At 39.6% G+C, this 27,569-nt stretch overlaps 1 protein-coding gene across 1 annotated transcript; it reads right to left on the bottom strand.

The window, feature by feature from the left end:
* Positions 1-97: 97 nt before the first annotated feature.
* On the bottom strand, positions 98-26,952 carry CCDC125 (coiled-coil domain containing 125). Its single transcript, XM_069492320.1, has 13 exons — positions 26,844-26,952; positions 25,221-25,335; positions 22,076-22,399; positions 19,432-19,490; positions 17,750-17,836; positions 16,680-16,757; positions 14,734-14,819; positions 13,510-13,592; positions 11,351-11,466; positions 8,348-8,455; positions 5,687-5,861; positions 1,356-1,486; positions 98-514 (listed from the first exon to the last, which is right to left on the bottom strand). The coding sequence occupies exons 3-13, from the start codon at positions 22,383-22,385 to the stop codon at positions 206-208; spliced, it is 1,542 nt and encodes a 513-aa protein (XP_069348421.1). The 5' UTR covers positions 22,386-22,399; positions 25,221-25,335; positions 26,844-26,952; the 3' UTR covers positions 98-205.
* Between the last annotated feature and the right edge of the window lie 617 nt (positions 26,953-27,569).

The following is a 27,569-nucleotide window of genomic DNA, read 5'->3' on the forward strand; positions in this document are numbered from 1 at the left end:
TACTATTATTTATAAATATGTCAACACAGAATACTAAATAATTTCTTATAGAAAATATAGAAAATGTTTGATTTAAGCAGCCTCCTAAAATTTAGAAATGCCTGGAAAACATACAACTTCTCAAAATGTAGCAACATTTACACAACCCTTTTTCAAAGTCTCTTGATATAAACAGCTCTCAGTTCTAATTTCAACTGGTTTGTCTTCAAAATATGATAGTTGATGGCAAAGAACGAGATCTTTTAAGAGTTCTTGTGTAGTTTGGATCTGTTTGAGGGTGCTGGATTGAACAAATGCAGCCCACAGAATTAAAAGTTTGGACACTTGAATGTACAGGATCATGCAAAACAGAAAATTCTGAAGTTTTATGCCAGGGGTTTTTGAATGGAAAGTTCTCTTTCATAGGATTTTTTTCTTCACTCTCTTTTGAGACAGTGTTTTTGTCTTCCAGTGCCTGAGCAAGCATGTAACTAACTTTTCTCTGATGTGCCAAAGCTTCTTCTTTATCATTCAACTGCATGCACAGAAATTAAAAATGTACCAGTTAGTCAAGAAATCACAGAATATATTCAGAGAAAGAAGTACTGTAGTATTTTATCAAATGTTCAACCCTAAATCTGTCAAGTCAATCAATATGATAAATTAATTAGGTATCACCTGATCCCCAAGCATTAGGCTACATGTTATTGAGGATTCTTTTTAAAAAGAACAAAAGACAGCATCCCTTCTACTGAAAGTTTTATAAGTTATCTAGAGAGAAAGGAAGAAAAGAATTATATATGGGGGTGTGTATGTGTCTATATATATAATATCAACAGGTACTTATTTCTAAAGGAATGTTTGAGTTATAAATTGTTTTTATACATTTATATGCAAATAACTAACACTTTTTAGAGATATATTCATATAATCTGAGTCTCTCAGTGTCTTACTTTAGTCATCTGTGGAGTGTGAATAACAGGACTGATTTCAGGGCTGTGGTAATGATTAAAGGACATAATGTGTGAGGACATAACGTGTGAGGAAGTGCCTTGAACACTTTATAAATGCTGAATAAACAGTCTTGTCACAAACTGTATATATAAATGCAGACAACAGAGCTGGCTGGACTTAGTTCCAGGAGCTCCCTCTTTTCAGAGGTGGAGCTTTAACCCTGCACAGAACATCAATAGAAGAAAAGAGCATTCGGGGAGTTTAAGGAGGTAAAGATCAAGAATTTGGAGTAAGTGTACCCCAACTGGGAAAAGGGCATAAAAGGCAAGTACAAGTATAGAGAGATAAAGAGTTGAATTAATAAGAAGCAAACAGATTAGCTTAACCACAACCTGCAACAAAAAGAAAGCAAAGATACTGACCAAATCTATTAACATCTTAAAGACTTCTTGAGGGTTGTCCTGGTCTTCTGTCTGCTTCGAACTGTTTTCTGAAGGGAGCATACCCAAGAGTTTCTGCCCTAAGGTCTTCTTACTCCTCTGTGATGGATATCCTAAAATTGAACATGGAATCCAGTGAGTCAAAAATACATTCATTGATATACTTCAGTAAAAGAGGTAACTGTGAACCAAGGCTCATTCCTAAACCAGTCTGAAGGTTGTCCCCTTCGGGAGACCCTTAGGACAAGTGAGTCAGGCAGCACAGCACAGTGGGACGCACAAGGCCTTCCGAGCCAGGACAGCAGTTCAGGTGAGAGAACCGAGAGCACCACCTGCCCCAGGCACGGCTGCCCCTCTGCGCCACTGACAGCTGCATGAAAAGGCAGCCTCGTCCACATTATTTGAAAACACTATGCAGACCCAGCAGAACATGTCTACACCCAAAAGGCAGCCTATGAACCATGCAAACTCTGCTTTAGAGCCAGAAATACTCAGACTTGAATCCTCATTTATCCGCATACTAACTTTACAACCTTGGATGAATGTTCTGAGCTTCATTTTCCTCACCTCTTAAATGAGAATATTATCTACTTCTCGGGGAACTGTGCCATTAAACAACATGCCACGGGGTCTGGAGGGAAGGAGGAATGGGGAGTTTTGTTGAACAGTGCACAGTCTCTGGCAAGATGAAAAAGTTCTGGAGCTGGATGGTGGTGATGGTTACACAACAATGTGAATATATTTGAATGCCACTTAAAAACAGTAAAAATAGGCAAGGCGCTCCTAAATCCCTTGGAATTTCCTGGGTGATAGGAGCATCTTTCGTTCTAATGAGACTCTTGGTGGACTCCCGACTAGCCTCAGGATGGGACCTGGTTGCTAGAGGAGCCAACCTTGTGATTAGAGGGTTGGAACTTTCAGCCCCACCCCCAACCTCTGGGGAGGGAAAAGAGGTTGAAGGTTAAGTTGTTCACGTGGCCAATGACTTAATCAGTCATGGCAGGGGCAGGCACAGTGGCTCATCCCTGTAATCTCAGCACTTTAGGAGGCCAAGGTGGGAGAATCATTTGAGCCCAGGAATTCGAAACCAGCCTGGGCAACATAGTGAAATTCCATCCCTACAAAAATAAATTAGCCAGACATGGTGGCACATGCATCTGTAGTCCAAACTACTCAGGAGGCTGAGGCAGGAGGATCACTTGAGCCCAGGAGTTCATTACAATGAGCTATGATTACACCACTGCACTCTAGCCTGGGGAACAGAAAAAGACCCTATCTCAAAAAAGGAAAAAAATTTTTTAAACTAAAAAAAAAAAAAAAATCAGTCATGCTTACATAAGGAAGCTTTCATAAACACCCAAAAGGACTGGGTTCAGGGAGCTTCCAGGTAGCTGAACATAGGGAGGTTCCTGAGGGGTGGTGCACCAAAGAGAGCACCCTTCCCCATATACCTTGCCCTAGCCACCTCTTCATCTATATCTTTTGTAATAGCCTTTAAAATAAACTGGTAAATATTACGTGTTTCCCTGAATTCTGTGAGCCATGTAGCAAATTAACTGACTCTAAAGTGGGGGCTGCCTTGTGGGACTGTGAGCCTTTAACCTGTGGGAGCTGACTCTAACTCCACGTCGATAGTGTCAGAATTGAGTTAAATTATCGGACACCCGCTGGTGTCTGCTGGAGAACTGACTGCTTGGGGTGTGGGGGATCCCCCCTCAATATCTATGTCAGAAGTGCTGTGTTGAATGGTGAGTGGTAAGAGTAGAAAGAACACTTTGGTGCTATCTCTTACACTGAGAAAGGCAAGAATTCTCGAACATAAAATGAACACATACTCAAATGCTGAAATGAATATGAGTCTACCTCTTAAGACAAATACAGCTTTGTCTACACAGCACTATCCTAATAGCCAAGCTCCATGCAGAGTTGGGGACCTTCCATGAGGGGACAGAATGTGACAGGCTTTCATAAGATTACTTTGACCCTGCCTTTCCTCTTCTTTTCTTCTTTCTCCCATCACTCTTCTTTCCACTCTCATCAAAACAAATAATTAAAATCTGATTTCCAAAGGGATCAACATGAAACACCAGGGCTGTTTCTAAGAGTATACCTTTGAAAATTTTGCAATCCAGCTCCTATCAAGGGCCTAAACGGAAAGAAGAAGTGTCTGAGGAAGATATCTGTTGTCCACGGCATAACTAGGTATTCTTACATGCACCATGGACCATGTTAGCTTTTTTCCCTGGCAAAATCACCTACACTGAGTTGGACATTAAGATTATATCTTCAGCTTTTATCAAGGGATTATTATAGAAAACGGTCCTATAAATATTGACTTTGTATTCATTATAAAATATTGTTGAGGACTTAGCCATTATATTTCCTCAATGGACTCTAAAAGTCTCATGTTAGAAAACACTTTTAGAATTTAATTTCAGGACCATGTGAATGTCTTTTTGAGAATGAGTTATGAAACATTATATTTTCCTATTTTGCCCTGACTTCTACCTAATGAACACTCTAAATATATGGCATTTATGGTCTGCTTTTACCTACTTTCATAATTTTGATTTACTACTTCTGTTTTTATTATCCCAGTAAGCCACTTCTTACCTTTTCAGCAAAGGGGTAAAGTTTAGCTAATGGAACTAAAACTCACAATAGTTGACTTGTATATTATTACCAATATATAATGTTTGAAAAGAAACATTTCAAACAAAATAGGTAGCTACTATTAAAGGTTTCATTTTTAATAAGATGTTTATTAGCCCTTTCAAGTTCATCTGAATATAAACTTGAAATTAGGATTATGGATTTGACAGATTAGAAAGTATTTCAAAATACAGTCATCTCAGAATCTCTATATTAAAACATTTAAACTTTTTATAAACTTCAGCTTTAATCTTTCTTGACTGACAAAGGCTTTCAAATTATAATTTGACATTTTAAATTGAAGCAATATGGATTCTACTGAATAACATTGATATTGACTATTTAGAGAAACTAAAATTTCTAAAAAATAACAGCTACTTTGTTTATATTGCAAGATCTATTTCAATTCTCTCATGATACTTCTATGTATTTTTGTATACACTAATACAATAATATTTAAAATTGGCCATGAACTTTTGATGGGTATATCTTATTAATTTGTCCAATTTTAAGATTTTTTCCTCTACTCCTCAATTTCTCTTCTAGAAGTACACATGTCAATAAAGTTTAATCAGATAAAGACATTTAATGTAGAGTTTAAATGTCATTTTCAATATTACTTCCTTCTTGGCAGTTTCCCTTTAATCGCCTAGCACTTTTGTTATAATTTTTTCTCCACTAAACATGGTCTTATTTAAACAAAATAGAAGAGTACTAGAAAAGAGATGCTGGCTGGGTGTGGTGGCTCATGCCTGTAATCCTAGCACTTTGGGAAGCCAGGGCAGCAGGATTACTTGAGGCCAGGAGTTCAAGACCAGCCTGAGCAAGGGTGAGACCTCCATCTCTACAAAAAACAGAAAAATTAGCCAGGCATGGTGGTGCACACCTGTAGTCCCAGATACCTAGCAGGCTGAGGCAGGAGGATTGCTTGAGCCCAGGTGTTTGAGGTTGCAATGAGTTATGATGACACCAGTGCACTATAGCCTGGACAACAGACTGAGACCCTGTCTCAAAAAAAAAAAACAAAAAAGAAAAAATTTAATTTAATTTAAAAAAATTTTAGGCTGGGCGCAGTGGTTCACGCCTATAATCCTAGCACTCTGGGAGGTCGAGACAGGTGGATTGTTTGAGCTCAGGAGTTCGAGACCAGCCTGAGCAAGAGCAAGACCCCGTCTCTACTAAAAATAGAAAGAAATTATATGGACAGCTAAAAATACATACATAGAAAAATTAGCCAGGCATAGTGGTGCATGCCTGTAGTCCTAGCTACTTGGAAGGCTGAGGTAGGAGGATTGCTTGAGCCCAGGAGTTTGAGGTTGCTGTGAGCTAGGCTGATGCCACGGCACTCTAGCCTGGGCAACAGAGTGAGACTCTCTGTCTCAGGAAAAAAAAAAAAAAAAAAAATTTAAAAAATTTAAAAAAGATAAAAGAAAAAGAGATGCTCCTGTTATTTTATGGTTTTGTTGATTCAAATAGATCATCTGCACATGTAATATCCAATGACTCTTTTTTTCCATAGTTGCTAAATTTTTAAATAAATCACTATATATGAAATTTTAATTATATTCATCCACACTGGATTAAACATGTTTCATCAACTTTGATTATAACTGAAAAAACTAAAATTGCACCTGATTATTGCTATTATAATTCATAGTTACCATCCTCTTTAAGGTGCTTCCAATTTATCCGTTTTGTTGCTTTTTTACACATTTTATCCATTTGTGTCAATCTTAGTGCCTGTTCATTTTTCCTCATTAATTGTTGCTCAAATGCAATTCTGAATGCATCCGCCATTATATAAGCCTCTTCTTTACTCTTCTGCAAAAGTTCCAACTGGTTTTGAAAGAAAGTTTGGAAGATGTCAGAAGCAAAACCAGAACAATTCTTGCCTGAATGTGGAATCAAATTAAATATGCACTCTCCCTCCCTGGCACTGGTCTATTGCCTGTGTTTGACCTAGTTTATCTGCTTAAACTAATTGCTACTTCCCAATTCTCTTCTGCAGTAGGCAGCCCACTCTTGACCTAGATTACCCACAGTTTCCCAGTTTCCCTCATGGTACCTGTCAACTCCCTGCTAATCCAACCCTATACACTACCCTATATAGCCCCTGCATGTGTCTTGTCCAAATCCAGCATAGGGCCCAGCAAGAAAGAAGAAAGGATGCCAAAGGCTGCATTTCACTTTGGACTTGGACCATTCCAGACAATACCATTGAAAGTAATGATGTTTAATATCTTTCCAATTCCTCCTATAGCTGACCTTGACTCTGATCGATGTAGTCTTATGCTTTTCTTATTGCTACTGTTTAGCTGTTCACTTTCCTATATACTCTAAAACTTTAAATTCCATACCTTCTATGAAAGTAAAACATTTTTAGAATTATGGTCCATCTACTATATTTGTAATTAAGAAACTGTTTTGCTTTTTTTTTTGGAGACAAGGTCTCACTCTGTCACCCAGGCTGGAATATAGTGCTGTAATCATAGCTCATTGCAACCTCGAATTCCTGGGCTCAAGTAATCCTCATGCCTCAGCCTCCCAGGTAGTTGGGACTATAGGTGTACCAGCTAATTTTTAAATTTTTTGTAGAGATGGGGTCTCGCTATGTTGCCGAGGCAGGTCTCGAACTCATAGGCTCAGATTCTCCCACCTCATCCTCCCAAAGTGCTGGGATTATAGGCATGAGCCATCATACCTGGCCTAAAGCCCAATTATAATGGCAGCTATCATTTAAATGTCTGGCATGTTCATGGCACTGTGCTAAATATTAAATGTCTATTTCCTCTATTCTCACAACAACGTTCTAAAGGTAGTTATTATCCTGCACTTAACATAATAAGAAAACTGAGGCTTTGTCAACACTGCAAGTTTAAAAAAAAAAAGAAAAGAAAACTGAGATTTATTTGGTCCAAAGCCACACAGCTAGTGAATGGTGGAGCAAAGATGCAAACAAGCCTGGCTGGTACAAAGGTTCCTTCCACTGTACCCTGCTGCTCTTCAAATATGTTCCGTGGCTGGACGTCGTGGCCCACGCCTGTAATCCTAGCACTCTGGCAGGTTGAGGCGAGAGGATCACTTGAGGTCAGGAGTTTTTAAGACCAGCCTGAATAAGACTGAAACCCCGTCTCTACCAAAAATAGAAAAAATTAGCCGGGTGTAGGGGCACACACCTGCAGTCCCAGCTACTTGGGAGGCTGAGGCAGGAGGATCACTTGAGCCTATGAGTTTGAGGTTGCCGTGAGCCATGATCACGCCATTGCACTCTACCCAGGGTGAGAGAGTGAGACTTTGTCACACACACACACACACACACACACACACAAAATATGCTCCATGTGTGTTGCTGATCCTACTGATCTTAAGCATAAATGTACTTTTCCCTGTATTATATAGTAATTTTAGGGTCATGTACAGATGAGAAAAATATGAATTTAGAAATATTAACTGAAGGCTGGGTGAGGTGGCTTAGCCCTGTAATCCTGGCACTCTGAGAGGCCGAGGTGAGAAGATTGCTTAAGGTCAGGAGTTTGAGACCAACCTGAGCAAGAGTGAGACCCTGTCTCTACTAAAAATAGAAGAAATGAGCTGGGCAACTAAAAATAGAAAAAATGAACTGGGTGTGGTGGCGCATGCCTGTAGTCCCAGCTACTTGGGAGGCTAAGGCAGGAGGATCGCTTGAGCCCAGGAGTTTGAGGTTGCTGTGAGCTAGGCTGATGCCACGGCACTCTAGCCTGGGCAACAGAGTGAGACTCTGTCTCAAAAAAAAAAAATTAAAGTAATCTGCCTAAGTTTTTAGTTAATTTTTTTTTTTTTTTATTAAAGACAGAGCCTTGCTCTGTTGCCCAGGCTACTAGAGTGCCATGGCATCAGCCTAGCTCACAGCAACCTCAAACTCCTGGGCTCAAGCGAACTTCCTGCTCAGCCTCCCAAGTAGCTGGGACTACAGGAATACACCACCACATCCAGCTCATTTTTTCTATTTTTAGTAGACATGGGGTCTCATTCTTGCTCAGGCTGGTCTCAAACTGAGCTCAAACGATCCACCCACCTCAGCTTCCCAGAGTGCTAGGATTATAGGCGTGAGCCACCAGGCAAATTACTTTAGGTGGCTTCAAATATCATGCCAAGTACTATCTGTATTTTGGAACCAGGTAAACAAAATCCAGTTGACAAGTTAACGCTATCATATAAAACTAAGTGTAAGTTCCATGGCCAATAACTATTATAATGAAATTAAATATTATAGATATTTCCATTTATTCTACTATTAGTAGAGAAACAAAACCAAAGCTATTGCTGTTGAGATAATGCGATACCTCTTGTTTGAGCTGAAGAAGCAGTTTCCGAGTGGACGCTGCCATTTTGGCACAAGAACAGGGGTTCCCTCCAGGACCATGACAGAGGCAGGCTCCAAGGACTGCAAGCTTTAAATCCAAAAGCATTACCCCCATTACTAAGTGTCACACTGTTTTAGCTGCACACAAACACAGGGGTACCCACATACATACCCATGCACATTACGATTCAAGCATCTGATCCAAAGAATCCGGAAAGGAAAAAAAAAATAGAAAAAAGCTGAGATCAGGATTTTAGGATCCAAGAGGAAATTAACTACAAATGAGGAAAGATTGCCATTACTTGGAACAAAAACATAAAGGAATTTTACCTTCCTTCATTTTACTCTTAAAACCTGTAATCTTGGCATCAGTCCCTAAATATTTGAGTCCTTGGCTGGAGTTTAGCCTAACAAAGTAGTTAACACTAACATCCACAGCATGGGTTTCCTGCGACAGTTTGGCCCTGAAGCCTGAAATTCACTAGTGTCAGTTCTCCCTGAGGAGAGTTGTATGCTTAGAATATGAGTGCATTTTAATATGTCAATGAGGAAAACAATCATCCCTCCACTCCTAAAAAAAAATGAATAGTCCATATGGGTCACTCCTGTGTAAAAGAAAATAAAATTTCAAAGCCCTCTAAATTTATTATGTCAAGGAGGAAGTTAAACCCTGGAGACTGAGTCACTTAGCATGTTTGAAATTCTGCTTCTCAGATAATAGATCAACTCTCTTCTTCATTGTTCTTGTTCTGTAAATGACTAGGAGAGACCGGAGACCAGACCTTCCCTGCTTCCAATCAGTGATCTTTGTTATAGATTAACTGCTTCCTTTATTGTCGTCTTGGGCCTCAGACCAGATGGTGCCCAAGACCCCGGAAATATTACATCTTCAGTGTGGTATGTTAAATATACCTTTCCCAAAAGAAAAAGACCACCTTAACTAATCAGATTGTTGTAACTCTGCATTAAGCCTTACATAAAAAGATGCTGAAATTCTGTTAAACTTCTCTAAACTTTGTCTGTATAGGCGATCCCAAACGTCAACACTTTGGAACCCTGACTTCTATTCTTTGGAATCTGTTCTTTCTGGGCAGCCTGTCCTTAAACTTTGTGCTTGAATCAACTCTCTTTAAACTAAATTCTGATCCTTTTGATTATTTTAGGTTGACACCTGGTTGACCACTGTAGTTGCAAGAAACGTAAGAATTTTATTTTTTTAACCCATTTTTGAAGCTAACGACAAATTACTTTCCCAACATATTCCAATAAGTTAACAATTTAACAGGGGCAATATATGCAACATAGTGTGTCATGTCTTTTCAAGTTTCATGTGGAACTTACTATAAAATTATTATGTAAGCTTCTTCCCGTTCCTGTAAATTTCATATAGATAGGCTGGCTTAACACATAATCCTGTTTTAGAGACTTTTAGGGAGGAAAATTCCAAGGCCATTTCAGAAAATTCTTCCTCACATCAAAGAAAACTGTGAAGCACAAAGTTACCTTTCAGTTGAGACAAATGTACAATGGTAGATATGTGGCAAACAGGTATTTTCCCTTTTCTTTTTCCTGCTCCTAAGAGTCACTCCTGCCAAAATTGCCAAAAGTAACTAAGACACAGGTAGGACCAACATAAAACATGCCAGGTTTCAGCAAAGACCTCAGACTCCTAATGCTACCTTCCTTCCCTCAGTGCTCCTTCATCTGGAACAAGGTCAGGGCCCTTGTTCCTACCTAGCCTGGGGTAAGGTTGGCCCCATAGCCTACTCAAGACTATAACAAAGCATCCTTTTTCAGAACTTTCTTCGCAGTTCAGTTTCTTTTATTTTTCCTGTTTGCTATTGGCAGTAGAGCAAATTCCAGATCTACCACCCACTAGCTGTGTGACTTCAGACAAATTACTTAACCTCTCGGTGCCATTTGTAACATGGGGATTATAATATATCCACTTTATTGGGTATTATGAGGACTAAATATGTCAATTTATGTAAAGCACTTAGAACAATATCTGGCACTTGCTAAGGACTAGGTAGGTGCTTGCCATTATTATTAACAATTTTCCTTTTTTGAAATCCCACAGTGAGTGAGTGGCAGCCCCTCTCACTCCACTGTTATGCTTATTTCTTATAAGTCCCAGGACCCTTTTTTTTTCCTTTTTTTGAGACAGGGTCTTGCTCTGTTGCCCAGGCCAGAGTGCAGCAGCAGAATCATAGCTCACTGAAACCTCAAACTCCTGGGCTCGAGCAATCCTCAGCCTCCTGAGTAGTTGAGATTACAGGTATACACCATCACACCCAGCTACATTTTTTATTTTTTGTAGAGATGGGGTCTTGCTATGTTACCCAGGCTGGTCTTGAACACCTGGCCTCAAGCGATCCTCCCACCTTGGCCTCCCAAAGTGCTAAGATTACAGGCGTGAGCCACCACGCCCAGCCCCAGGACCCTTTTGACCTTATTAGCCAAACTCCCACATTGCAAGCCATTAGCAATGCATCATTAGACCTTCGTTCTTAACCTGGCTCTACCATTGATTGACCTTGTCACCTCAGAAAAATAATTGAACTTACCTGAGCCTTAGTTTCCACCTCCCTAAAATGGGGATAATACCTGCTTTGCAGCCCTCATAAGACTACTGTGAAGATCAGGTAGAATAATGTGTGTAAAAGCACTCTGAAACCATAAGCCCCAACCCAGATGTGAGACACTACTAACATAGCTTCTGCTAGAGCTATAAAAAATAAGAAATAAACAGGGCAGGAAGTGGCCAGGACATTCCCTAGTGTTCAAGAATGTCCTGCATGAAGGGCATGGTATCAGCAAGGCTGGAAGAACCGACCTGGGCAAGCCCACAGGCCTCTCTAACTCTCATTCCCAAATTGCTGAAGTATGTGCTATCCAGGAACATGTACCAAAGGGCAAGGAAGGAAAGAAAAGGAAAGGAGAAAACTTCCCTCCTGTTCAACTTTCGTATTTGCTTACCCACCTCAAGACCTGAAACCTCTGCACAGCCACTTTTACCATGGCACATGTTTTCCTGAGCCATCTTCTGCTGTTTGATATCAAGCATGGCGAGGACCTCCAAATATTGTTGATTCAAAACTTGAAAGGGCCATATAAGAAAGTGTTAGTTTTGAAGTCTAACTCCAACCTCATTTAATCTAGTTATACCAACATCGAATACTCATTTCTTATAATCAATGCATAAACAATAGACATTACCCACAAGATCTGACTCCATCCAGAAAACCTACCTGATACCAAAGAAGGCAGCATGTGAGATAATATAATACTAGGTGAGATGTCATCATTTTTAATGTGGAAGAATCTTAACTTTGCAGAAGTGTACTACTTGTTTGCTCTTGGGAAAATTGCAGGATTTTCAGAAAGGGAATATGTAGAGGCAATTTATTCAGAGACGTTATGGATAGTAAGACAAATGGATGGCGAGATCTCATATATTGTATTAATGCCAAATGTATGAGCTATCTAAACACTAACAGATTTTTCTATTAGTGAAGACTTTTCACAAGAGGCTCCCACCAAACATTTAGAACAAGAGGGGTCCTGCTATCTACTGTAGAACAGAAAACCATAACTTTTCCCCTCCCACTGCAAGGTGGAGTGGTAGGGAGGAAGATGAGAGCTTCTGCCCTGCACAAATCCAACACAGGAGGCATCTTCATCAGTCCAGTCCCTAGTGCAGAGAAGCACTACCTGTGTGTGCAGATCTCAACCAGAGGCATTTACGCAGCTCAGTTATGACACAATAGAAAGTGCCACTCTCAGGCCAGGCACAGTGGCTCACGCCTGTAATCCTAGCACTCTGGGAGGCTGAGGCAGGAGGATCGCTCGAGGTCAGGAGTTCGAGAACAGCCTGAGCAAGAGCGAGACCCTGTCTCTACTAAAAAATAGAAAGAAAGTTACCAGACAACTAAAAATATATAGAAAAAAAATTAGCTGGGCATGGTGGCACATGCGTGTAGTCCCAGATACTTAGGAGGCTGAGGCAGTAGGATTGCTTGAGCCCAGGAGCTTGAGGTTGCTGTGAGCTAGGCTGATGCCACGGCACTCTAGGCCGGTCAACAGAGTGAGACTCTGTCTCAAAAAAAAGAAAGAAATAGAAAAGAAAGAGCCACTCTCAGCCTCAGGACCTGATTTAGAACTTGTTTTGTCCCCTTCAAATCACTACTTTAAAACAGTTTCTGCTAAGAAGAGAGAATTAACATCTCTTAAAAATTTTTAAAAAGCTAATACCAAATACCTTTATAGCCTTCCATCAACTTTCATCATAAGGTGGTTCATTATATAAGGGATATATAATGCAAAATTATAACACATAATTTCTACTTTAGTCCCCCAAACATCAGGTTCTCTACCATTTTGCTTTACACTGAAAACTAAATGAAAAGAGGGGAATGGGGATAGAAAATGCTTAATGGGTATAAGGTCTTACTCTGGAGTGCTGAAACTGTTTTGGAATTTTACTTTGATAAGTTGTTTTTAATTTTAAAAACCCCTAAATCATGCATTTCTTCCTTCTATTATCCTTAAAATACATTAATTCAAAATACTAGCACTTCGTCTTTATTGATACTTTTTTTTTTTTTAAGACAGGGTCTCACTCTGTCACCAGGCTGGAGTACAGTGACATCATCATAGCTCACTGCAGCCTACAACTCTTGGGCTCAAGCAATTCTCCTGCCTCAGCCTCCCGAGTAGCTGGGACTACAGGCACATTCCACCAGGCCCAGCTAATTTTTTAAATTATTTTTTGTAGAGACAGGGTCTCACTATGTTGCTCTGGTTGGTCTTGAACTCCTAGCTTCAAGCTGTCCTCCCGCCTTGGCCTCACAAAGTGCTACGAATACAGGCATAAGTCACCACACTTGGCTGGTACATGTGTCTTTAACACAGGACACTCTTACATAAAACTGACCTTTTAACATAATATTTTAATTTTATTTATTTATTTTTTTTCTGAGACAGGGTCTTGCTATGTTGCCCAGGCTGGTCACAAACTCCTGGGCCCAATTGATACTCCTGCCTCAGCCTCCCTAGTAGCTGGGACTGCAGGTACATGCCACTGCAACCAGCTTTACATAATATTTTTAAAGAACCATCAAAATACCACTCTTTACTTACCTGCATTTTCAGACTTTAGTATTTTAATTTCTTCTGTTTTCAGTTTCAAATTTTCTTTGAGGATGGCATTTTCACAGTTTAGTCTGGAAAAAAAGTACTCTTCAAATAAGTAGAACATTAACACTTTCTTGCTGAATGAGAAATTTTTATTTCCATAATTAGAACACAAAAACCTACATATAATTTTTCCTACTTCAGAGTAGTCTAGAATTTACATATGTCACAAAAATAAAAATAATTTAAAGAAATGTGATGCGATTTTTAAACAGACTCTTAACCTTTTGTATACTTTGTTGAGAAATAATCAGAACTAGAAATATTTCTAGGCATCCATTTTGCATACTCATTCTCTTTAATTTTAATTCAACTTAGTAACCATTTGAACACCAACTATGAGCTTAGGCCATCTTAAAAAACATTCATAAAAAGATACATAGGAGCCAGGCGCGGTGGCTCACGCTTGTAATCCTAGCACTCTGGGAGGCTGAGGTAGGAGGATCATTTGAGCTCAGGAGTTCGAGACCAGGCTGAGCAAGAGTGAGACCCCGTCTCTACTAAAAATAGAAAGAAATTATATGGACAACTAAAATATATATATAGAAAAAATTGGCCGGGCGCGGTGGCTCACGCCTGTAATCCTAGCACTCTGGGAGGCCGAGGCGGGTGGATCGCTCAAGGTCAGGAGTTCGATACCAGCCTGAGCAAGAGTGAGACCCCATCTCTACTAAAAATAGAAAGAAATTATATGGACAACTAAAATATATATAGAAAAAAAATTAGCCGGGCATGGTGGCGCATGCCTGTAGTCCTAGCTACTCGGGAGGCTGAGGCAGTAGGATCGCTTGAGCCCAGGAGTTTGAGGTTGCTATGAGCTAGGCTGACGCCATGGCACTCACTCTAGCCCGGGCAACAAAGTGAAACTCTGTCTCAAAAAAAAAAAAAAAAAAAAAAAAAAAAAAAAAAGAAAAAATTAGCCAGGCATGGTGGCGCATGCCTGTAGTCCCAGCTACTTGGGAGGCTGAGGCAGAAGAATTGCTTGAGTCCAGGAGTTTGAGGTTGCTGTGAGCTAGGCTGACGTCATGGTACTCTAGCCTGGGCAACAGAGTGAGACTCTGTCTCAAAAAAAAAAAAAAAAAAAGAAGAAGAAGAAAGCCTAAGCTACATTTGAATTATACATGTTTTAAGGATTTTCAAAGAAAAATTATGAAATAACGATATACAAACCTGTCATATTTTTGAGTCCAAGATTCCTCTATATTTTTAAATCTATTCTGATCAAATTCTATTTCCCACTGTAAGGCATTTATTTCCTATGGAAAGAAAATAGCACTTTCATGGCAAATTACTATAACTAAATCATTTCAGGACATTATGAATAACTAAAATAAATCATGTAATCATTTCACAGAAATCGTTTAAAGATGAAAAACTAGTTATTGCTCAAAAAGAGTCTATGACATTTGTAAACACATAAAAGATGCCTCTTAGCACTCAAAAAAGCTTTGCCAAAGCTTACTTAATATAGAAACAATTTTAAATTGCTTATCTTCAAAATTTTCTGGACTGAACCAAGATTTCTCAATGCTCACCCCCAAGCCCATGTAGACAAAATTCACTCTTGTAAGTCTTAGCCCAAATGGTGCCATCAAGGGATGGCACAAAAAGCAGAGGAAAGTTGACTATTTAGGATGATTCCTAAGTACCTTTATAGTGATGATGAGATGGACAGAAAGAGGCAGGCCCTGCCAGGAGAGCAGAAGAATAAAAAAATAAAAATAAGAAAAATAGGAAGTATTCACACAACTCAACAACAAAAAAACCCAAATAATCCCATTATAAAGTAAGCAAAGGACATTAATAGATATTTTTCAAAAGAAGACATACAAATGACCAACAAACATATGAAAAAAATGCTCAACATCACTAATCACCTGAGAAATGCAAATTAAAACCACAATGAAATATCCTATACCAGTTCAGAATGGCTATTACTAAAAAGTAAAACATAATAGATGTTGGTGAGGACATGGACAAAAGGGCACTCTTATACACTGTTGGTGGGAACATAAATTAGTACACCCTGTATGGAAAACACTATGGAGATCTCTCAAAGAAATAAAAATCGAACAACCATTTGATCAAGCAATCCCATTATTGGGTATATGTTCCAGGGAAAAGAAATCATTATATCAAAGCAATACCTACACTCATGTTTATTTTAGCACTATTCACAATAGGACAGATATGAAATCAACCTAAATGCCCATCAATCAATGGTTGGATAAAGAAAATGTGAGATACCAGCCTGAGCATGAGCGAGACCCTGTCTGTACTAAAAATAGAAACAAATTAGCTGGACAACTAAAAATATATATAGAAAAAATTAGCTGGGCATGGTGGCACATGCCTGTAGTCCCAGCTACTCAGGAGGCTGAGGCAGAAGGATCGCTTGAGCCCAGGAGTTTGAGGTTGCTGTGAGCTAGGCTGATGCCATGGCACTCTAGCCTGGGCAACAGAGTGAGACTCTGTCTCAAAAAAAAAAAAAAGAAAGAAAATGCAAGATAGATACACACACACACACGTACACACACATGAATACTATTAAGCCATAAAAAATAATGAAATCATAGTAGAGACCATTATCTTAAATGAATATAACTCAGAAAGTCAAATACTGCTTCTAAGTTCCCACTTATAAGTGGGAGCTAAATAATATGTACATGTGGACAGAGAGTGGGGAATAATAGACATTGGAGACCCGGAAGGGCGGGCAGGTGGGAGGGGGGTGAGGGATGAGAAATTATTTAATGGATACAATGTACATTAATTATTCTGGTGATGGTTACACTAAAAGCCCAGACTTCACCACTACACACTATATCCATGTAACAAAATTGCATGTGTACTCCTTAAATTTATACAAATTAAAAATAAAAAAATAAGAAGTATCAATTTGGCAGGCCACCTATTACCTTATAATAGGGAAATAATTTCTTAATTCTTTGCCCATGTGACAATTTGTTTTAGATTATAAGCTCCAAAAGGGAGAAACTGAAGCACATCTAGCAGAAGGGATGCACAAATGACATATTTATTAGTACAATGAGTTTAAGGAAATTCTATTTAAAGTGTATTGGACTGAACAAGTCTATACTAAAAGTGGCAAATACCTTCTCCAAGAATCTCTTTTGTTCCATAGTTTTTTGAAGCACTGCCTGGGTATGACTTGTGGCTTTGCCAAGTATTGCCTAAGAAAATAAAAATAGAATCAACATAAATTAAATTTCTGATCATTCCTATATGCACAGTGAAGTTCATATTTTCATTTTAAGACAGAAAATTGGCCGGGCGCGGTGGCTCACGCCTGTAATCCTAGCACTCTGGGAGGCCGAGGTGGGCGGATCGTTTGAGCTCAGGAGTTCGAGACCAGCCTGAGCAAGAGCGAGACCCCATCTCTACTAAAAATAGAAAGAAATTATATGGACAGCTAAAAAATATATATATATAGAAAAATTAAGACAGAAAATTAACTTGAGAATTTCACAGTGACCATCTTTTGTGGAAAGTTTGATAATGCAAAAGTCAGAAGATCTTGGTTTGGCTCTTTTCCAACGAATGTGCGAATGAATGAATTTTCCACACAAAGAAAATGTTCATGGCAGTATTATTTATCACTCAAAAATTGGAAACAACCCAAATGTCCATCAACCGGTAAATGGATAAACAAAATGTGGTATGTCTATACAACAGAGTATTATATGGTAATAAAAAGAAAGTGCTGGCACATGCTACGACATGCATGAATCTCAAAAACATGACAACTAAAAGAATCCAGATGCAAAAGAATCCAATCACATATTGTATGATTCTTTTAATATGAAATAGAAAAGGCAAATCTATAAGTCAGAAAGTAGATTAGTGGTTGTCTAGGGCTGGGAGTGAGAATGAGGAATGACTGCAAATGGGCACGAGGTTCCTTTATGTGGGTGTTGGAAATATCTAAAATTTGATTGTAGTGACAGTTGCACAACTCTAAGTTTAGTAAATATAAATCATAGTGTACACTTAAAATAAATGAAATTCATGGTATGTAAGTCAATTATAAAACTATTAAAAACATCTATACCACAATTAAAAACCCCAACTATACTAAAGCACTGCTGCTCTTGTTTTAAAAGCTAAAACCGTACCAATTATTATTGGAATGTGTAAGTGATAAAAGTTTAATAATAATTTTTACCATGCTTTGAAGAATTTTCAGTGCTTCCTCTTTACTTTCAAGTTGTCGTTGAGATGCCTCAAGTTCAGTTTTTAAAATTTCTACCTCCTGAGGACAGAAATAAAATTAATCTTCCTACCTGCAAGATATGCAACCCCAAAATTACCACTTTGGCTAGTCTCCATTTACCCTTGGCTCAAAGTACTTACAAATGAGGTTGGAAATTCTTCTAGACTTTGTAAGTGAACCAGACATGCTAAAATTGAGAGCTTCACTATCAGGTGCCAGTTGTAACTATAAGCCCAAATCTCTTCCTTTTATTCACTTGGGCCATAGAGCTAATAATATAAAATTAAAACTCTTTTCCTGGCCTCAAGCTATCATCCCACTTTAGCCTCCCAAAGTGCTGGGATTACAGGCGTGAGCCACTGTGTACCTGGCCTCAATTCTATTACATACTAAGTTAGATTGCAGTTCCTCATGTCAGGACTCAAGGTAAAGAGGCAGCCTCAGGCCAAATTTACTTTAACAGATGTAATCAAGTTAAAACAAAATCACAGGCCGGGCGCGGTGGCTCACGCCTGTAATCCTAGCACTCTGAGAGAAAGGCGGGTGGATTGCTCAAGGTCAGGAGTTCGAGACCAGCCTGAGCGAGACCCCGTCTCTACTAAAAATAGAAAGACATTATATGGACAACTAAAAAAAAATCTATATAGAAAAAATTAGCCGGGCATAGTGGCGCATGCCTGTAGTCCCAGCTACTCGGGAGGCTGAGGCAGTAGGATCGCTTAAGCCGAGGAGTCTGAGGTTGCTGTGAGCTAAGCTGACGCCACGGCACTCACTCTAGCCTGGGCAACAAAGTGAGACTCTGTCTCAACAAAAAAAAAAAAAAAAAAAACAAAATCACAGTGGATTAGGATGAGCCCAATCCAATGACTGGTGTCCTTATAAAATGAGAGAAATCTGGACAGAGACTCATGGGGAGAAGGCCATGTGACAGCAGAGTCAGAGACTGGATTTATGCAGCTCCAGCCAAAGAATGCCAAAGATTGCAGCAACCATCAGAAGCTAGGAAAAGGCAAAGAAGGATTCTCCTCTAAAGCCTTCAGAGAGAACAGGCTGCTAACACCTCGATTTCAAACTTCTGGCCTCCAGAACTGAAAGAGAATAGATTTCTGTTGTTCTAAACCACCAGTTTTTAGTGCTTTGTCACGGCATCCCCTAGGAAACTAATACAGTAGCTTTCATGAGAAGAGTCATAAACACATACTAAGGTGGGCTTCCTGTTTCCCAAAGGATAGGCATCCCTCACAGAAACTGCTGTTCCCACTGGCTCCTCAGGCCACCTGGGAGAAGCTCTGGTCTTCTGACTTCAAGGAGGTTAAATTAAGTCAGGTCATTTCAAGCCATACACAGGGAAGGCAGATGAAAGGCAGCCATAATTATTTTCAAGGAGGAGATTAGAGAAGTAGGGTGGAAGGGAGAACTAGTGGGCATATTTACATAAGTAGGCTTTTTAAGAGATCAGGTGGGTAAGAAACAGAGGTGGCACACGTAAAAAATTAGGAGCTTTAGATTGTGTTCATCAAGAATATCTGGAAAGCCAATATTTGCCTTCCACACAGTTTTAGTAGTATTTAAAGAAAGTATCTATCAACAGACTTTATTTACATAGGAATTTTTATATTAACAAGAGTACTTACCTCTAAAGTTTCATGAAGATATTGCCTTAATTCTTCATTTGACAATTCTGAAATAGAATCTATTAGAGGAAAAAAAAAAACTTGGATATTTTCTTTAACTAATTAAACAACAGGACATTTGGTTACAAATTATCAAATACAGGTTTTCCCTAAACTGGAAAAAGAAAAGAATTATAATAGACCAAATAATGATCAAAATAGGTAGCTTAAAACATTTCACAAATGAAAAGATACATACTGTACTTTTGAATAGAAAGACTTTAAAAAAAGGACTCTAAAAATAAAACTGATGTTAATGAATTGGTTAATTATTATATTTGAACATTAAATAGAAAAACATGAATGTTGGTGAGTAAAATAAACAGATTTTGCTGTTTAGCTTAAGCTTGATCGGTATAGTAATATGCTCATCTAAGAAATAAACTATATTTAATTTCTTTCCAACGAGAATGACTAGAAGTCTTCTGTAACTTCAATTATTCTCTCCTTAATGGAATCAACTGGGAAATTAAACTGAGCTTTCTAAAAGTTTCATTTCACTGGCAATAAAAAAAATTAAGATAGAAAGTTACAAGCAAGAGTATAAGAAGTAAAAGCAAGAAAAATAATTTTATAAAGATTATTTTGAGAGACATTAAAAATTTCTTGAAGCTATGCATAGTGGCATGAGCCTGTAATCCCAGCTACTCAGGAGGCTGAGGTAGAAGGATCGCTTCAGCCCAGGAGTTCAAGTCTAGCCTGGGCAACATAACAAGAGCCTATCTCAAAAAAAAAAAAAAAATTCTTGAGAAGAATGTTTATTCTGGAAAAAGAAAGGAAAAAAATTCTCAAAACAATTTTTTTCTTTGCTATTCTGAACTTTCATCAACATGACAGTATCCAAGGCAAAACCTAAATCATGTTTTTACTGTGATGAAACAGGATTCCAAGGAAGGACAGAAACATTGGGTTGGCAAACAACATTTCTGTTCTATTAATACTTATTATAGGCAGAACAGTAGCCCCAAAGACATCGATCCAATTAAATTAAGGATTTTTAAGATGGGAGATTACCCTGGATTATCCAAGTGGGTCCACTGTACTCATAAGAATTCTAATAAACAAAAGAGGCAGGCAAGAGAGTCAGTGTCAGAATGATATGATGTGAGAACAACACAACCAGCCATTGTTGGCTTCAAAGACGGAGGAAGCAGCTGTGAGCAAAGGATGCAGGCAGCCTCTGGAAGCTGCAAGAGGCAAGGGAACAGATCTCCCCTAGAGCTTCCAGAACGAACACAGCCCTGCAACACTTTGATTTTAGTCCAGTGAAATTTGTTTTGGACTTCTCACCTACAGAATTGTAAAATAATAAATTTGTGTTGTTTTAAGTCACAAATTCGTGGTATTTTAGAAATTATCTATTAGCAATAAGAAACTAATACAATACCCTTACCTAGGATAGGGCCAACCTGGACAAAAGACAAAAGTCCATAACTCAACAAAACAGGAACTCATACTATAACATTATCATTAAATCTTATTTATGTCCCAGCATTTTCCTCATGTTTTTATAAAGGCATCTTAGCATTACGTTCAGTTTTCAACATCTTGCTTACAAAACAGAATCCATCCTCTAAGGAACTGGAAGAAAAATCTATAAATAATCCCATTCTAATTTCAAGAAAGATTTTGAAGGATGGGAATGAACTCCAAGCTGCAATATGCTTTTTGTAAATCTGAAACCATGTTTCTCAAATTATTCTCATGTTGCCCTAATTTGTGTGTATTCAACTTTGGTGGGGGAAGTTTCAGAAGGGGAAGTTTTACATCATGGATTACAAAAGATTCAGCCAGAAAAGAGCTGGTGCCATAGTACAGGTATGGACTCGTCCATGAATTCCCAATTATTTTGGAGTTGTAATATTCTATCAAAAAATGATCCTGAATTTTATTCTTTCTCTAATGTAAGGCATAATTTCTTCTTTGGTTATGATAAATTTAAATTAATTTTTTTTTACAGTATTTGAGAATTTCGTGACACCCTACAATAACTGGAACCATCTGTGTTCTGCCTGGAATACTCCTTTCCTAAAAAGCCACCAAGGCTTGCTCCCCGCTTCATTCAGGTGCTCAGATGTTACCTCCTTAGAACTTCCCTCCCGCTGGCCTGAAACAGTAGTCACTCACTATCCTTCTACTTACCATGGCCTGATGTTACACATCTGTTGATTTGCAGGTTTATTTTCTATCTCCTCTACTAGCGTACGACACCCACGATATTAGGGCCTTTGCCTATTCTGTTTACTGACATTATTCCTAGAAACTAGACCTGTGCCTGGCATTTAATGTTACCCAATAAATATTTGTTGACTAAGAAAAAAAGAAGTACATAACAACAACAACAAAAAAAGCAAGGTCAGTAACCACTTACTGATGCCATTAACAAACATATATTACTGATGCTTAATAACTACAGTACTTCAAAAGTTGTACAATACTTAGAAATATAAATATCAATTACTTTTGTCCTATCATTGATCCCAAGAGGTGAATAAAAATGAATTTCTAAAATCCACTATAGTTATCTATTTTTGTGTGTTGGAAGGGTCATAGCATTGATAAAATTCACAGAAGAAAGAAAGGAGAGGAAGTTTGGCATTCTTACCAGTGCTACTTTGTCTTCTGTAACTGGAAATTCTGGACCCAGGAGGGTACGTATCTTGCAAGCTCTTATGTTTGGAATATTGAAAAATACCTCCACTTCTTTCTTCCTCCTTTCTTGGAAATGGGGGAGGGCTAAAGTTCTTTCCATTTGATCTTTTTCTAGATGTAAATAATTGTGAAACTTCCACTTCATAAATACCACCAGGTCTTCTTCCAAGGCCATATCCCAAATCACCTTCTGTCATGTCATCCTCTTCTGTTTCCCAGAGCTGCACCTCTGACTCACTCGATGACCTCACCACCTTGCTCATTAGCCAAATGCCGTCTTTATCATAAGGGAAAACAGGTCGTAGTTAAGAAAAATAGTAGCAGAGAAACCATCAGTAGATCCCATTTCTGGGTATTTACCCAAAAGATTTGAAATCAGTATGTTGAAAAGACATCTGCACTCTCGTGTTCATTGCATCACTATTCATAATAATAAAGGATTCAACCTAAATATCCATCAATAGATAGAGAAAATGTGGTATAAATACACAACAGAATACTAGTCAGCCTTAAAAAAGAAGGCAATCCTGTCACTTGGGACAACATGGATGGAACTGGAAAACATTATAAGTTAAATAAGCCAGGCACAGAAAGACAAATACCATTATGTTCTCACTTACATGTAAAATCTAAAAATTTGAACTCAAAGGAACAGAGAGAAGAATGGTGGTTACCAGAAGCTGGGAGGGTGGGAAAATTGGGAAGATGATGGTCAAAGGGCAAAAAGCCTTAGACAGGAGGAATAGTTTTGTTTTTTTGTTTCTTTGAGAAATATTACACAGTGTGGTGAATACAGAAAATAGTAATGTACTGTATATTTCAAAATTGCTAAGCCCGGCACAGTGGTGCACACCTGTAATTTCAGCTACTCAGGAGGCTGAAGCTACACTCATCTCCGACCTCATTCCTATATATACTATATTTTTCCTATATACATGCCTACGAGATGGTTTAATTTATAAATTAGGCACAGTAAGAGATTGACAACAACAATAACAATGCAGAACAATTATGACAACATACTATCATAAAAGTTATGTCAGTGTGGCCCCTCTCTCTCAACATCTCTTGCTGTATGTAATATTTTCGGACTGAGGTTAATCTCAGGTAACTAAAACCTCAGGAAGCAAAAGCGTGCATTAGGGTGGACTATTGGATTTGCACAGCTGGTTCCTCACCCTCTTGGTCTTTACTTCAGTGTCACCTTCTCGGCCAGGCCTTTCCTGCCATGCCATCTAAAATTGTAAAGTCCTCCTCTCTAACCCACATCTCTGTTTTATTCTTCTACTGCTCATGACCTTCTAACATACTCCTCCATATTTTACCTATTTTTCAAATTATAACACTAAAATCAGGGGCAATAACAAGGAGGAGGGTAATACAAAAGTGGGAGTGTAGCGAAGCAGAAGGTGGCTCAGGCCTGCCTGGGATGCATCCCAACAGGGAGGGCAGCCCGAGCACCTCCCACAGAGCCCAGGCCTGGACCGCCTGGGGTAGATTGGGAGCTCTGTGAGGGGAGCAGGTTTTCTGTTTGGTTCACCCGCTGTATTCCCAGTGTCTAAAACAGTATCTGAGACATGATCCATGCTCAATAGAGATATCTTTAATAAATGAATAAAGGAAGGAATAAACAAATAAATACAGTTGTCCCTCAGTATCCCAGGGGAGCTGATTCCAGGCCCCCCCCATGATACCCAATTCTGCAGATGCCCCAGTCCCTTCTATAAAATGACATAGTGTTTGCATATAACCTAGGCACATCCTCCTGTTTATTATAAATCATCTCTAGGTTATTTATAATATCTACTATAATGCCTATACATCACTTTATTTGTGTGGATTCAGCAGAGTACCCAGCAATCAGCAAATTCGTTTTGCTTTTTGGAACATTGTGGAATTTTTTTCCAAATATTTTTGATCATGGTTGGTTGAATCAACTGATGTGGAACCTACAGAGATCCCATTCAACCTCGAGTCACCCAGAGTAGGTTGGGGTCTACTGCACTTGCTTCTAGGGCAGAAAAACAAAATAGTCTCCCCAGCAAGGCTCCACACTGGATACTGTGGGGTTACTGGCTGCCCTTCTTCCAGCAGAAAATGTCTCCTGGCAAAAATGCCTACAGAGAAATCACCATCACTGAGCCCTCCTCATGGGGACACCACCACAGTCACCTACCTGGTGACACTGAAGCAGCTGGAGAGCAGCCGAAATGCTCAGCCCATCCCTCCAGTACAGAGTTCAGTTAAGAGAGGCTTTTGTCACCAGGCATTTCAAAACAGCTGCTTTGGGTAGCTGTTTAGAAATATTTCATCCTGGCCGGATGTGGTCACTCACACCTGTAATCCCACCATTCTAGAAGGTCAGGGTGGGAGGATTGCTTGAGGTCAGGAGTTCATAGTTCATCCTTTTCTCAAGGCTCTAAAAAAAAAAAAAAAAAAAAACAGGCTGGGAGCAGAGACTCATGCCTGTAATCCTAGCACTCTGCGAGGCTGAGGCGGGAGGATTGCTTGAGCTCAGGAATTCAAGGCCAGTCTGAGCAAGAGTGAGACCCCATCTCTACTAAAAATAGAAAATCTGGCGGGGCATGGTAGCGCACACCTATAGTCCCAGCTACTTGAGAGGCTGAGGCAGAAGAACCTATTGAGCCCAGGAGTTTGAGGCTGCAGTGAGCTATGCTGTTGCCACTGTATTCTAGCCAGGGCAAAAGAGCTAGACTCTGTCTTAAAAAAAAAAGAAAGTGTGTGTGTGGTCAGGATTAGGCAGACAGCAGAGAAGAAAACGGAACTGGTCAATACAAGGGAAACATGCTGTAAGAGGAGAGTAAGCAATTGCAAGATTAGCTAAGAGTATTTGTCAACACACCACATATTGGGGCACCATGGGTACATCTTCCTGCTACTCAGGGTTTAATATAATGAATTTTCACATGGTCCAATGCTCTACTGTTTTTCAAAATGTAACTTCAGGGACTGATGGCTGTGTACTCTCCCACTTTTTATATGTTAACAGTAATATTAATACATAATACAGTACAAATTAAACTTTACTTTTAGAACACAGTACCTGTAAGAAAGTGAAAATATTTAAAGTTACTAACCTTTAGCTGGGCGCTATGGCTCACACCTGTAATCCTAGCACTCTGGGAGGCCAAGGCAGGAGGATCACTTGAGCTCAGGAGTTCCAGACCAGCCTGAGCAAGAGAGAGACCCTGTCTTTATTGAAAAATAAAGAAAAAAAAAAATAAAGATACTAACCTTCTATTCAACTAGTTTCATGTATTCAGTGTTGATAACCCAGGAGTAACAGGATATATAACAGAGAAGGCACTGATTCAGGAGCTCTGGGTTCAAACTTCACTCTACCACTTGCCACTCTTTGATCCTGGGCAAGGCACTTAACTTCTCGGAGCCTGTTTTATCTCCAAAAGGGGTTTAAGCATAACTACTCTGTAGCATCATTTTGGGCATTTGATATAATATATTGTGAAATCAATTATAGTAGCCAAATCAATGTTTGCTGCATTTGAAATTGAGTATTACTTTCTTCAATTGTCAAATGAAATAAGGAGATTAGACTTTTTTGGTTCTTTAGAGCTCTAAAATTGTTTCTTTTTTTTTTTTTTTTTGAGACAGAGTCTTGCTCTGTCACCTGGGTCAGAGTGCAGTGGTGTCATCACAGCTCACTGCAACCTCAAATACCTGGGCTCAAGCTATTCTCCTGCCTCAGCCTCCGGAGTAGTTGGGAGTAGTGGCATGTGCCACCACGCCCAGCTAATTTTTCTATTTTTTGTAGACATGGAGTCTCGGTCTTGCTCAGCCCGGTCTCAAACTCCTGGCCTCAAGCAATCCTCCCACCTTGGCCTCCCAGAATGCTAGGCGTGAGCCACCGTGCCAGTCCTTGTACCTTTTTAATAGTCCTTACTTCCTACCTGACCCAGGGTTTTATTGCGCAGGCTAGACTGTGCATCCTCTAGTGTGCAGAGAGTGCGTCTCATTTAATTATGCCTAACAGGTGTCCCAAAGATACTTGATGGATAGAATTGAAAGAGAAAACAGATTCTTGCCTGGAAAAGTTGAGCTAAAAGAATCTACACCCACTAGCCTGACAACTCTGCCTTAGCAAACAAGTTGGTCAAACAGACACCTAATTCCTGCCAGGCTTAGCAAAGAGGAACTAACTTGAGCACTCCCTGGTGAAGAATGGCCTGTTTCACTTCGCTGTAAGATTTTGTTTTTTAACTTTTCATTTTAAAATAACTTTACATTTATATTAAGTTACAAAGATAGTACTAGGAACTCCCAAATTCCTCTAATGTTAACATTTGTGTCCATTTATCAAAATCAAGAAATTAACATTGGTACATGCTATTAACTAAACCACAGACTTTATTAGGATTTGCTCAGTTTTTCTACTAACATTCTTTTTCTGTTCCAGAACCCAAACCAGGATACTACATTGCATTTAGTGAGCTGTAGTTTTAAGGCTCAAAAATAATAGGAAAAACAAAACAAAACAAAACAGTAAAGTTGGAGGGAAGCGAATGAGAGAGAGAGAGAGAGTGTGTCTCTGAAATCTATTTCTTACTTTTTCATTATCAGACGAGGCCATTAAACTGGTATGAGGCGAAAGGGGGACAGTTTGCAAGCTTGTCCAGAACCTGTGGAGTTTCCACGAATCTGCGCACACCCCCGCCCCGATCCTCCCCACTCCCGGTTCCCACCTGCCAGGTCTGGCCCCAGGTACCCTCCCAGCATCCGTCGCGATGACTGGAGTCTGGACTCTGGCTCCGGGAACAGCCCCCTCGAGCCCCTCGAGCGCCCCAATCTCCGCGGCCCGGCACTCTGTTAGTGCGCTCACCTGACGGAGCCTCTTCTTCCTGCGCGCACGCGCCGGGACAGCCGCAGTGGCCGCTGCGCGTCCTCCGGGCCACGTGACCGCGCGGTCAGCCCGGCGCCGGAAGAGCTCGCTGCGCCGCTGGCGTTCACCTGGCGCGGCCTCCCTCCGTGACTCTGTGCGGCCTGATGGTACCTCTGTGACACTCCAGAGCCCACTACGGGTAACTGACATGCAAATAAGAACGTGAGATTTAGAAAACCAGAACAAGACGGGGTATTTGTCATTTCATGTAAAATTAGATGGTTCAAACATTAAGTCTCCGCGAGTCCAGTAAGGGAAAGATGGGGTCTGAGCTGAGGTTCGGAGGTCGAGATGGACCTTGCAAAGCAGACTTTCAGAACTAAGAAACCAGAAGGGCATTGTAGGCCAAAGAAACTGCCAGAGCAAAGGCGTGGCAGTGGGAAAGAACAAGAGGGAATGGCCCTGTGGGCCTGGAAAGCTGTTTCTGGGGAAGACCTATTCCTGTTGATGCCCCGAGCGGAGGCGCTACATCCCTCTAACCCATCAAAACGTGCTGGATCATCAAACTTCATTACCTTGGTGAAATAAT

Source organism: Eulemur rufifrons, chromosome 17 (assembly GCF_041146395.1).
Source record: "Eulemur rufifrons isolate Redbay chromosome 17, OSU_ERuf_1, whole genome shotgun sequence".
Classification (NCBI taxonomy): domain Eukaryota; kingdom Metazoa; phylum Chordata; class Mammalia; order Primates; family Lemuridae; genus Eulemur; species Eulemur rufifrons.

Excerpts from the sequence above, each read along its gene's own strand:
- CCDC125 (XM_069492320.1), bottom strand. The coding sequence starts at position 22,385 with ATGAGCAAGGTGGTGAGGTCATCGAGTGAGTCAGAGGTGCAGCTCTGG. Across the intron at positions 17,837-19,431 it reads ATCTTCATGAAACTTTAGAG|GAGGTAGAAATTTTAAAAAC; the intron begins GTAAGTACTCTT and ends TTCTGTCCTCAG. Across the intron at positions 16,758-17,749 it reads TGAAAATTCTTCAAAGCATG|GCAATACTTGGCAAAGCCAC; the intron begins GTAAAAATTATT and ends TTATTTTCTTAG.